We start from the raw sequence: 12,803 nt of genomic DNA, 5'->3' as shown, positions 1-12,803 counted from the left end.
TTTTATTTAAAATGCATCTCTTGGTTATTTGTGGGGCACAGGAATTTGTTCATTCCAACCCCCCCCCCCCAAAAAAAAATATTGTCTGGCCCACCACATGGTCTGAGGGATGCTGGACCGGCCCACGGCTGAAAAAGGTTGCTGACCCCTGATGTAGTGCATGGTTCAGCAGGTGCCAGTCTTGGGTGTGGCATGGGGTGATAACTATCTTAAAGGGGTGATAACAATCTTAGGAGAGAAGTAGAGAATGTGACTCTAGCACCTGGATGACCAGGTAGGCATAAACCCCAGGACACTGAGTTCTCCAACTGACTGATGAACTTTTAAACCTGATTGTGCTTCATCTAGAAAGATCAGAATTCCTAGTAGCGTCTGCTATGTTCAATAATTACTCCAGAGCCATTAAATTATTACCAGGGCTTTGACAAGTAAAAGACGTAAAAGTATAAAAAGAGAAAATACAATGAATGGAATAGCACAGTGAGCTGTATTCAACAAACTCTTACTCGCTGAAAGTAATGGACCTACATTAGTCCCTGACATTAATTTCAATGGGTCTACGCCCATTGTAAAATATCAGTGACTACACCTTTATATATACACTTTCTGTTTTTCAGTTCCATTCCCATCTGTATAGCGCCATCTAAGCTATATACAGATGAGCATTTCCCATTCATCATAACCTCACGTTTCCTCATTGTCCATCCCCCCTCCCCCCCAAAAATGGATACCTGAAATACTAGTGGAACATATGGTTAATGATCAATGCTATTCCTCTCTTTTTTTAATGAACAGAGAGACCCTACCATCTCAGCTGATGTGCCCATCTCTAAAAGTGCACTGTACTCTCGGATAAGCAGTTCGGAGGGAGATAATACCTCCAGTTTGCTTTACCAGCAGCAAGACTTGGATTCTGCCTTGAGAGTTGCCAGAGAGGAGGTAACCCATAATCTTAATTGATAAAAATCTGTTTGTTTGTTTTTTAATGAGTAGGATTTTCTAAGCGCAGCAAAAGGAATGACTATGTTAGGATGTTGAAGCCATGGGCTAGTACAGTTGTTGTGCCAGTGGCTTCCTAATGATGATTAACAGTGGAATATGTCAATGAATAATTCCACTTAGGCGTAGGTTGTATCTCAACACCCTTAGCTCCACTTCAGCATGATGTCCCATGGTTAACCCTAATGCTGGAGTGCTCCTAATCAGCATTTTAAACCTCGAACATGGCTATGATACAGCTTTTCTGCACTGCCCCTCAATTATACACCCTTTTCTGCTCTGCATAATAGAAAGCTGGCCCCATCAAATTTTGGGTGATAATTTTTTTGTTTGTGGGGAAAAACTTACACAGTTGAGGCATGAGTTATATGTATCTCTGAACAACTGTTTTGTTTAGCCAGGAGAGAAATATATATATGTTCATTAGTGTATTGGATTTATGTGCTTGGAAGCCTTTGGCCAAATTTTAGCCAAGCAGATTGGCTTACATCAGTGCTACATGCGTAAAATGGAAGCAATGAGCAACAGTTGCGCCATTTTCTCATTGATGGTCTGAGATACAGCATGTATGCTTGAAAAAGGCAACAAGAAGGTTCAGAAGATTAGGGCAGCATTGCATATTAGCTAGAATGGGAGTCCAAATGAAGGCGTCAGTATGGCTCACACCAGTTTTCTAAATGTACAACAATGGTGAAAGATCCCACCCCAATCTCTGTAACAATTTGCTGGCTAGAGCGGAACCTGGATATAGAATTGGCACACTTTACCATATTGGCCTGAATATAAGCCTCACTTCTTTCCCAAATTCTGACCGTGAAAAGTTAAAGTGCTGCTTATATTCACGACCTTATGGTATGCAGCAAGGAGTGCGGGGCAAACCGCGCCAGGAGTGTGGCAAAGCGGTGCCCACCCTGCATGTAGTCCCCCATCCTCTGCCCCAAGGTCAGGAATGGAGAGAGTGAGGAAGTGGAAAGTCCGTCGGCAACGCAGCATGACTTCCCCACCCCTGGGCCCAGTATGCAGCCAGGAGCAGCGAGGAATGGAATGGCTTCTATTCGGGTGTTTTTTCTTTTTTTCTTTCCTCCCTCCAAATTTAAAGGTGTGGCTTATATTTGGGTATAGCTTATATTTGGGCCAATACGGTATTTCTGATTAGCCATAACGTCTTCTAGAGCAGTAAAAGCAGGAAATGCCTAAACATTTTTACAGTATTTGAAAATCTTCCCATTCTCTTAATGATTTAAGACAGGGGTCAGCAACCCTTTTCAGCCGTGGGCCGGTCCACTGTCCTTCAGACCATGTGGTGGGCTGGACTATGGTTTTTTTTGGGGGGGGGGAATGAATGAATTCCTATGCCCCACAAATAACCCAGAGATGCATTTTAAATAAAAGGACACATTCTACTCGAAGTAGAAACACGCTGATTCCGGGAGCGTCCGCGGGCCGGATTGAGAAGGCGAATGGGCCACATCCGGCCCATGAGCATTAGGTTGCCTACCCCTGATTTAAGACGTTACATGACAAGATGCTTTGTGCCTTTAAGATGATTTAACAGGCTTCTTTCTCCTCTTGTAACAGATCATAGCTAAGGAAAGAGAGGTGTCAGAATGGAAAGACAAATACGAAGAGAGCAGGAGGGAAGTCATGGAAATGCGGTGTGTTTCTATTCTTTTTATGCCTGTGTTTTCAGAAGACTTGCTGTTACAACATCATGTAAAACAGCATTTGTACATTTCTGCTATTTGCTGTTCAAAATAGTTTGTGATTTATTTTTTGCTTCAGATCTTTAGCAACATTGAGACAACAAACAAAATGCCTAAAATACTGCTCAATCCTGTCTACTATTAGTCTTGTATCATTTTCTTATTTTATTTATTAGATTTGTATATCACCCTTCATCCCTAGATCTCAGGGTGGTTCACCACATAAAGATACAATGTAAAAACACAAAATGCACAATAAAAACAAGAACCAAAAAACACAAACCAGAAAAACGCCTTTTGCAAGGGATTCTTAAGAACCTTTGCAGTTAGCGTTAGAATCTCCTGAAGATATGACAGCAATATTCACATTCACAGAGTATGCCTAAAATGGGTTTGACTTCCCAACAGCATCAGGTTATTAATTTTTTTTACAAGGCAGTACAGATTGACATGCAAACTACCTTGAATATTCACTTGGCAAACTGTGACTCATCACTCAAACATAACAGACTAAGGCTAGTCACATTTGATTAGCCTGATTTCACTCTGGAAAGGCAAGGATCAGCTTCCTAAATCACTTTTAATCTGCTTATTCCAACTAGCCTCTTTTTGAGAACAAATCGAAAATAGGATGCAAGGGTGTGCTTTTAAAATGAGGATGTTATAGGATGCGAGTGTGTTTTTAAAATGAGGACAAAACTTTCAAATTGTCATTTTGCTTGACAGCTTTATGACTTTTTCATAACATCATAGCATTATGGATTTGTCATGGCTTCACAGATTATTTTTGTATTCCCCCCCAAAAGAGAATGCAAATTCTCATTTTTTAATATATAAGATTTGGTATAATATGAGGCAAGCCACTGTTCTTACTGCAACCCCCCTCCCTGCAAATATGCACTTCCTGGCAAGAGGAACTGTATTCTGCATGTTAAGAAGTCACCAGTTAGGCATATGGAGTAGCAAAAGGGAACAAACTGTCTTCGGTTAAAGCCATTGAAAAAACCTTCATTGGTTTTTAATACACTTGGATCAATCCCCAAAAGTGCTGTAGAATTATGAAGTCTTTGGTGCATCATCACTGCAGATTGTGTAGTTGGCTTGCTTCAGACGTCTTGTTGTATTCCAGAGGACTTGGTGTTCCAGAGGAGTGGTAGATATGACTTTGCTCCAAAGTGATGATGCTTACAAAATTAATTATAACAAAAAAAATTAACCAGCAGATTGCTTCCAAATTTTGGCAAGTTCAAAAAAATTCCATATTGATAAAGCCCTTCATTTGTGTATGGCCCATCTGGACCAGGGAAGCAAGAAAATCAATCAATCAATCAATCAATCATTTATTACAATCTATCAACCAATAAGCAAAGTAAAAAAAATCAAATCCTCAGTAGAACCAATTATTAACAATGGCAAACTGGGAACTAATGAACATGGCAGGTCTAAAAGTTATGACGTTCAGATATCTTGCCACCTGTTCAGTAATAGATTTATTTATTCCCCCTCGAATAAGATACTCAAAATGGTCTCTTAAGGATTGACAAGGAAGCCTACTCATAAGAAGATAACTTATGTGTTCTCTAACCCCTTGATCAAGTCTTCAGCAAAAGAGGGAATGTATCTAGCACAACCGTCACTGACTCTCCCAGATGCCAGCTGGGAGAAATGGAAATTGTAGTCCAAAACATCCAGAGGCCACCAATTTGAAGGCTAATCTAATACTAGACAGGCTACAATACATGTCATTGCATGTCTTGATGAGGACATGAGTTTAATGTCCCCACCCTGTGGACTGTGCTGTGTATCGATTAAGCTTTTGTTGAATGTTGCCCTGTTGTTACTCAACTACATTTATCTTATTAAATATGTTGAAGCTATTTAGTAAGGCTTTTCCTTAAGAGATGCCATTGCAAAAATTAATTTCTGTGCATGTATGTTCATTATCTTTCATTATCTTTTCTTCTTTTCCTATAGGAAAATTGTTTCAGAGTACGAGAAGACGATTGCCCAAATGATAGGTAGGTGGTGGCGTCATGAAAGACGAACTTCTCTGTCCTCATTCTGATAAGAGAATATAGAAACTTATATAAAGTTGGGTTCCTTTAGCCTTAAAAATAAGCAATAATTGTGAAGGTATCCTAGGGGGCCAGAAGCTACTAATTAGTCTTTAAGCAGAGGCTTGACAGCCATCTGTCAGGAATGCTTTGATGGTGTTTCCTGCTTGGCAGGGGGTTGGACTGGTTGGCCCTTGTGGTCTCTTCCAATTCTATGATTGTCCTGGAAAACCACCCTCACATTCTCCTGAAACAGAGCTCTGAAACATAGCTGGTCACATCACTTTGATTTTGTACACAACAGCCTAGGCATCTTGGATAGAATCCATTGCTCCATCTTCAGAAAGCCCTTTCATTATTCAATATAACTCTTATCAGAATGACAAAGCTCTGCTTAATTACTCCTGCCGAAAGGTGGTGTCTTTGCTTCTCCATGGGTAATCTGTAACAGGGCTAGCCAACATGGTGCCCTTTGAATGCTTTTCAACTACAACTCCCATCATCCCTGATCACTGACCAAGGGGACTGAGACTGATGGGAGTTGTGGTCCAACAAGATCTGGAGAGCACCACATGGGCTATGCTAATCCATGAAATTATTCAAACAAGAACAAATGATTAGATATTGAAATGTTTAGCAACTGGCAATCTGATCCAAGTACTCCAGGCACTATTTCAGGCACAATATAAGTAGGTTTTTTTGTGCACAACAGATTCCATGGCTCTTTTTCCTAAAGGTACCACTTCATTCTGAGAGTCTCAGAAGTAGTCTATGATGCAATGCACAAAGCTGATTCTATGAAAGTGGGTCAGGAGCCCCACTTCACACGTGCAGCCACTTGGTCCTGCCTAAAGGAGGTCTTGGCGATGGTTACCAATCCCTTGTTCATCTGAAAGCTAGTTTCATTTATTAGAATGTTACCAAGGAAATCTGGGCAGATGCCATAGTTATGTGCAGTACTTCAAATGTGATCTGAGCCAACTTTGTTAATGGCAGTTGACCCAACATGGGATTGCAGTCAATCACATTACAAGATTGTAGATAAGGATTAAAAAAAGAGACCCAAATGCAGCAGTAAGAAGGCAGGTGTCTAGTTAACAAACTTCACTCTGTAAAAGAATAAAAAAGGAAAAATCCCCTTCTATCTGATTGCAGGCCAGTATTTTATCTTCAAATACCTACATAAATATTTCACAAATAAATGTTCATAAAATTTTAGATCTGAAAATGTTGCAATACTCCTGGACATCATTGATATTTATTTTGGAAACTCTGTTCCAAACCAGCTTGGCCATTAGTCACAAGTTCATTAACTCTGTGGTTCATACTTGCCTGGTGGCACACATTTGTCAGTCATTAGCTTGAAATGCACTAGACATTTTATAATATTGAATCTTGTAACACCTTTAAGACAGACAAATGTCATTAGTGGAGCATAAAAGGGACATGTAAAGGGACATCTGACAGTTTAGTCCAGTCGCGAACAACTCTGGGGTTGCGGCGCTCATCTCGCTCTATCGACCGAGGGAGCCAGCGTTTGTCCGCAGACAGCTTCTGGGTCAAATGGCCAGCATGACTAAGCCGCTTCTTGCGAACCAGAGCAGCGCACAGAAATGCTGTTTACCTTCCCACCGGAGCGGTACCTATTTATCTACTTTGCACTTTGACGTGCTTTCGAACTGCTAGGTTGGCAGGAGCAGGGACCAAGCAACGGGAGCTCACCGCGTCACAGGGATTCGAACTGCCGACCTTCTGATCGGCAAGCCCTAGGCTCTGTGGTTTAGACCACAGCACCACCCGCCACCTGTGGAGCATAAGCTACAGCTTATAAATTCTTATGATTTATATGGTAGTTTGTCTTCAAAATGCTGCTGGGCTTAGACTAACAGCAGCTTGGAAGTATCATACTTTTTTCATTTGGAATGACAGACTAAAGCCACAAAAAGGAACATCACTTTGAAGGGTTTATAATATGTTTTTAGAAGCTATATAATTCTGCTCTTTCTTTCTTTCTTTCTTTCTTTCTTTCTTTCTTTCCCACAACCCTGATAAACCCAAGTAACATATTTGCAATTTTTTTTAAAAAAACAACAACAATTAATTGCAATGCTGCCTGGTGAGTACAGTGCTAATATGAATCTTGTAGATTCATGGGATCATAATAACATTGCAATGGAGTAACCACTCATCTACTTCCAGGTTTAAATAAAACAGACTAGCACAGCTCAGTCTACTAAGGAGCACTAAGTGTCTGTTTTCTGTAGCAGAGCCCAGCTAGAGTACAGAGTACAATTCTGGAATATAGTACCATATGTGCACATACAGTTCAGTTATAAATTTGTAATGGGTAAGTTCAATATGCCCATGAAAATGTATGATTATAGGTTTAAAATATGATATTCCTACCTGTTCGGGTTAATTTGTGTCTGTCTGCCCTTCATAATACTTCCTGTCCTGTTTCTTCTATTTTCCTCTGTCAACATCATTCCAATGTATATCACACACATCTGTGTCTGCTTGTGAAGCATGGTAGTCCCTCATAACATCCTAAAAATTGCTCAAAGTTGTTCGTCACTAGTATTTTGCTTTTTAGCTCTATAGGCTAGCTTTCCTGATTAAAGAGATAGATAGAAGCATACCTTGATAGTGTCTGCTGAATTTATTCCATTTTGCATCTCCCAGTCTATTCCCTTCACAGAAATGAGTCTCTAGAACAGTTTCCTGATGCCAAACACCACACTCAAAAGGCATCATTTATTTTGTCTGTTACACTTGTACCATCCTCTTCTTCTGAAGAACTTAGACTGGCTATGTATAATTCCTGGATTGCCTTCCTTATAAGCAGTGCTCAAAGTCAAACCCACTTAACGGGAGCGCTTGAATTTGATCATATGGCTTCATATGATCTTTTGTGTCATCTTTGGTGCTGTGGATACTGGAACAATTTGCTGCAGATATGACTTTGAAGTCAGGACTCTTGTTCCCTTTCTTCCTTTTAACTCAAGAGCTTTGAATCTTGTGTTTTTGTTGTGGTTAATTTTTCAGAAAAGATATACAATTTCATCACCAGAGCAACCGAAACTGAACTGAGCCCTCCTGTCTCTCTGTTTCCCCCCTCAAGTTAAGATGAAATTAGTACAGACTGAATTTACAGCTATTTATTAATTCCCACTCAGCTCGGTGGCGCATACTCCCAGGGAAATGTACATAGGGTTGTATCCATAGGGATTCATGCGCTTTAGTGAAGGTGCAAACTTGGGATGAAACCTTTGTGATAGTCACCCAAAGTGGACTTTGCTGCCATTTTTTATTGTAGACAGGTAAAGTTCATAAGCTTCATTGGCTGACTGTCACATGGTAGAAGTGAGTGCGTGTCCCCTCTTCCATACACCTTAAATTACATTATTTCTGTGCAAATGTCCCAAGACACATTTTTCCCTGCCCTTGGACACTATGGAATAATCACATAAATTAAACCCGCTCCTATAAATGGCTGTTTGTGAAGAACATACCATACTTTTTTGTGTATAAGACGAGGGGTTTTTATTTTTAAAAAATGTTTGGGCAGGGTGATTGGTGGCTGCGGCAAGGCCTGCTGGTGATTGGCTGCTGTTGCGGCAATTGGGCGGGCATTTTGCAGCTGCTGGCAGAGAGCGGGCAGACGATTGGTGGTTTTGGCCAGGTGTATGATTGTCATTACCCCCCCCAGAAAGTTCTACAACTCTGGTTTTGTTGTTCAGTCGTGTCCGACTCTTCGTGACCCCATGGACCAGAGCACGCCAGGCACCCCTATCCTCCACTGCTTCCCGCAGTTAATCCCGCGGTTAAACCGCAACTCTGGTTAATCCCCTCCAAATAAAGCTCAACAACTCTGGGCAATTTCCCCCCATTTCCTTAATTTGGAGTCCCCCCCAAAATAGGGATTGTCTTATACACTGGGGGGGGGGGTGTTATACACAGGAAAATACGGTAAATTATCAATTTCTTTAGGTGTGCGATGGAGCAGAGAGGCATGTGCTTGGAAAGGTTCCTGAGAGTCTGAGTAGATGCTGAATCCTAGAAGAAATATAGGAGAGAGGGCGAAACCTACAAACTAGTGCTAATATTGCTTCTAATAACTGTGCACTGTGCATTGCATCCTCCTTACTAGTCCCCTAGGTGGAACTAATGTAGGCCAAGGACAGGATAAGTCAGCTCATGGAGATCAGACTTGCTTTGGCACATACTCATTATGACTTTGATCTTCACGTGTTCTACAGTGGCTTCAAGACTGAATGTCCATGATGCCAAACTGTACTTACATTAGTTGTTTTTTTTAAGTTAGAGTGGCTTAAAAATTCCTATGGCTGGATGGGTGGGGAACACATGGCCCTCTGGGTGTTGTTGGATTCCAACTCCCATCAGGGATGATGGGAATTGTTGTTCAGCAACACCTGAAGGGCCAAAGGTATCCCCCATTCCTACTATATATCATAACAGCAAGATTTCACATTCCAATTTGGGGATGGGGAATTTTCCTTACTTGGTGGCTTGCTTCTAAGCTGCATCACATGTGTCTCGTATCACTTGGTTAGACATGCAGCAAGGTCATCCAGCGTGTATGTAAAAATGCATTGATATAGTTACACACATTAGTATTCTGCAGAAAAAAGTAAGAAAAAACCAGCTCATCAGAATGGTTTCCACTTATAGCTTGAAGAGACCCTTCTGAGCTCTTTATAAATCTGCAGCTGTGACGGTATTTGCTAATCCCTTTCGATATAATACTGAATTGGGTCAAGTAGTCCTGAGAAAGCTCTAAAGAAGTGTCTTAACTAATGGAGAACACAGTACTGCGAATCTCACCAGAAATGTAGATGAAAATATATCTGCAGGCTTCTAAAGTTATGAATAGGAGCTGTGAGGCAGGAGCTTATACCTCAGTATCCTTTGGCATGTACCTTTCAGATCTTGTCTGTCTTCATATAATCTCCTTTGTTAAATCCCTTCAATGTGCCTCTGCTTCAGCCCCTATTGCATGTTCATCTGCATCCCAAAATTAATTTTTGTGTTGCGTTGTTTTTTTGTGTTTGCAACATTGTGGGCGCCATGCATTCTACAGGCTGGCAGGAGAGTTTGCAAAGTGAAACATCATCAATTCTGAAAGCAAACACTTCACCCACAGATTATGCAAGTTCTTTTTCAAATAGCCCCTTGCACTGAACGTTTTGCCAGTATCAATTCCATATATAGCCCTCCCCATTTCTTACTCTTTCATGTTTACAGACCCCCCTCGGCTCCCTTGCTGAACCATTCATTCACATGTTGGCTTCTCATTGCTACAATTGAAAATTGAAACTACATTCATTCATTCAAGATTATTATGCTGTTTACCTCTTCAACATTGAAATAAGGGGACATTGCCCTCTTTGCATTACAGATTGTTGCATTTAAGTTTTTTCTGCTTTCTTGATTAAATTCCCTGATTTTTTTCTATTTTGCTTCCATTTTTGTTGCTTCTTGTTCTTTGCTTGCAATTCCAAAACAAAGGCAAGCCTGGTAAGTAATGCTTTCACCAACTTTGGCACCTGCATATGGCTTTTCTTTTTCTTTCTTTTTCTGTGTATTTGCCGTATCTGCTTAGAAATACCAGACAATGATAGACAGTATCCTTTGAAAGGATTAGCAGATTTCTGATAGCAGGCTTCATTGTTACCTTTAACCTCCGAAACAGGGTATAACGACAAATATGTCATTACCAGCAGGCTGGGTTTCAGCATTTTCAGCATGTGTACAGTGGCAATGGTACATAAAATTATATACAGAAACTGTTTCTTCCACCCATGACCAATATAACCTCCTTTAACACACATGTTTCTCCTCTTCGGGTTCTAGCCAACTGGCATATCCAGTATCTGAAGAAGTGTGCATGCACACGAAAGCTCATACCAAGAACAAACTTAGTTGGTCTCTAAGGTGCTACTAGAAGGGGGGGAATTATTTTTTATTTTGTTTTGGCATATCCATCAGTGAGATGTACAAGCTTTAGTTGTAGGGACAACAAATTCATTTCATTGTAGTTAGTGCTGGTGTCCGAGTTCCCACTTTGGATGTCTCCCCAGAAGTGTAGGGAATGAGTGTGCAAATCTCCACATTAGCATGACATCCAAAGTTCCTCATTCTGAAAAACAGGAGGTATATCACATTTTTGGCCATCGTAGTCACAGAGGGTTTTACTTACCACTTTTTCAACAGATACATTTGTGCTCAAAAGCATTTGCAGAAAATAAACAGCCTAAGTATGATCATATAGTGACCACAGTAAAAAAAAATGCTATATATAACACTAAGAAGTCAACAGTTAATAGTAACAGTCCCGTCATGAAGACTTCTAGGGCAAGAGGGTGGGGCGTGGCAGGTGGAAACAACTGTCTCTTTAAGTTTAAAGCCATCAGAGAGACTTGTTTCTTCTCATGGCAAAGTGGGGGTCTGTGCATCCTCTTTCTATCTACCTATAAGACTAGAAAAAGAGTAGGATCAGATATTTTGGAGGATATTTTTTTGGGGAGGGGACAAACAACAAGAGAAATGGTTGAGGATATAAAGACTGCAATAAATTTACACTACCACTGGATTTAGTAAATAGGTTTCAGGAGCAGATTTACCAACAAACTTTACCTTTGCATGGGTAGGATGAGGCCTGATCATATCTCTTCCTATTATGAAAACCAAACCACAGGCTAGAATTCCCAGTGTAGCATGCAAGATATCTAGAAAAATATTTCTGCAACCAAGTTCTGTAATTATAGCTGAAAATATGCAAATAGGGGTTGTACTGATCATACCCTCCTCTGTGTAGGACTGTATGAAAGGAATCCTGATTGTGTGAATTTAGAGTGAGTTTATATTAAGAGGGGGATAACACATTGTGAGGGAAATGCTCTTAAGGCTGCATTCCTCATTTTGCTCACTTGAAAGTAAATCCCATCGGGCTTGGGTGGAATTACTTCCAAATAAACCAATTTAGGGTTAGACTGTGAGAAATTGTGTGTTTAAATTTTCACCCAGGGTATGCATCTTCCGTCTTCATTTCTGCGAGTTGCAACAGGCACCAGAGCATTAAAAAGAGGGGCCATTTCCCTCTTTCCTTGCACAATTTGAAATCAAACCGCAAAAGCACAGCACATTGCAGGTGCTGCCAATTAGCTGATTTGTGGGACCTGCAAACCCACATATTTACCTTTGCCACCCCTGGCAAACATATGTGATATCAGGTATGGGGCAGGTGGGCATGGCCTGACCAAACTGGCCTCAAGCGCCAGGCCAGAGGTAGGACCTCGTAGTCCCTTTTTCACATGTTCTTCGCACAAGGAACCTTCAAACTGCTTTGCATTAGATTTCAATGGTGTAGGCATAAAAGCTTTTTCTTTATGCATATGTTTAAACATAATGTATAAACACAACAAACATGCTTCCCGGTACATAAGTTATATAAGTGCCCCCATCAGGCTGTTGTGCTTTGCAATACCAGGCAAGGATACCCCTTGCTGACAGCACAAGTTTGCTACTCTTCTGATGCGTGAAGTGGCTTTGGGGGAGTTTGACCTTTCGCAACAGAATGTGATAGTATAGACCCTGTGCATAGGGTTGTTTGGGGTGGGGGGTGTTACTTTGTTTGAGCAAACACTTTTAAAAATAAATGTTTGTGTGCAGTTTGCTGTGTTTATCACTTCCACGAACCTAATGATTCTAAGTTTGCTGCCTCGGGTTGATGTAAGTTGATCTCATTTTCCATCAACAGGAAGCCTAATCAGTATTGCTAAATTAATAACTGCACCACATTGGAATAAGCAAGTTTCTTAGAGAAAGGAAGGCAATTCCCAGGCAGAAACATTTCTGTTGTGTTTAGTACCTGCTTCTGTTCAAAAGAAGAGAAGCCAAACTGCACTTCTTTAGTCTGTTTAAAACCTGCTTCCCCAACCAGGTGCCCACCACATATTTTTGATTACAACTCCCATAATCCCTGATCATTGACTGCAGGTGATGGGAGTTATAGTCCAAAACAGTT

The 12,803-nt window shown here is 40.8% G+C and overlaps 1 protein-coding gene across 9 annotated transcripts in view; it reads left to right on the top strand.

Moving 5' to 3' along the window:
- Window positions 1-12,803, top strand: part of TACC2 (transforming acidic coiled-coil containing protein 2) — a 161,784-nt gene that overhangs the window by 144,921 nt on the left and 4,060 nt on the right. For 5 of the 9 annotated variants that reach the window (XM_033149503.1, XM_033149498.1, XM_033149497.1 and 2 more), the window contains 4 exons: window positions 796-939; window positions 2,578-2,654; window positions 4,677-4,720; window positions 10,286-10,294. In XM_033149503.1, coding sequence (XP_033005394.1) covers window positions 796-939; window positions 2,578-2,654; window positions 4,677-4,720; window positions 10,286-10,294 — 274 coding nt within the window. The remainder of the gene's footprint in view (window positions 1-795; window positions 940-2,577; window positions 2,655-4,676; window positions 4,721-10,285; window positions 10,295-12,803) is intronic. The other 4 variants (XM_033149500.1, XM_033149504.1, XM_033149502.1 and 1 more) reach the window with 1 other exon arrangement.

Source organism: Lacerta agilis, chromosome 5 (genome assembly GCF_009819535.1).
Source record: "Lacerta agilis isolate rLacAgi1 chromosome 5, rLacAgi1.pri, whole genome shotgun sequence".
NCBI classification, from domain to species: domain Eukaryota; kingdom Metazoa; phylum Chordata; class Lepidosauria; order Squamata; family Lacertidae; genus Lacerta; species Lacerta agilis.
Note: the sequence above shows the minus strand (reverse complement) of the source record. Positions and strands in the feature narration are given on the sequence as shown.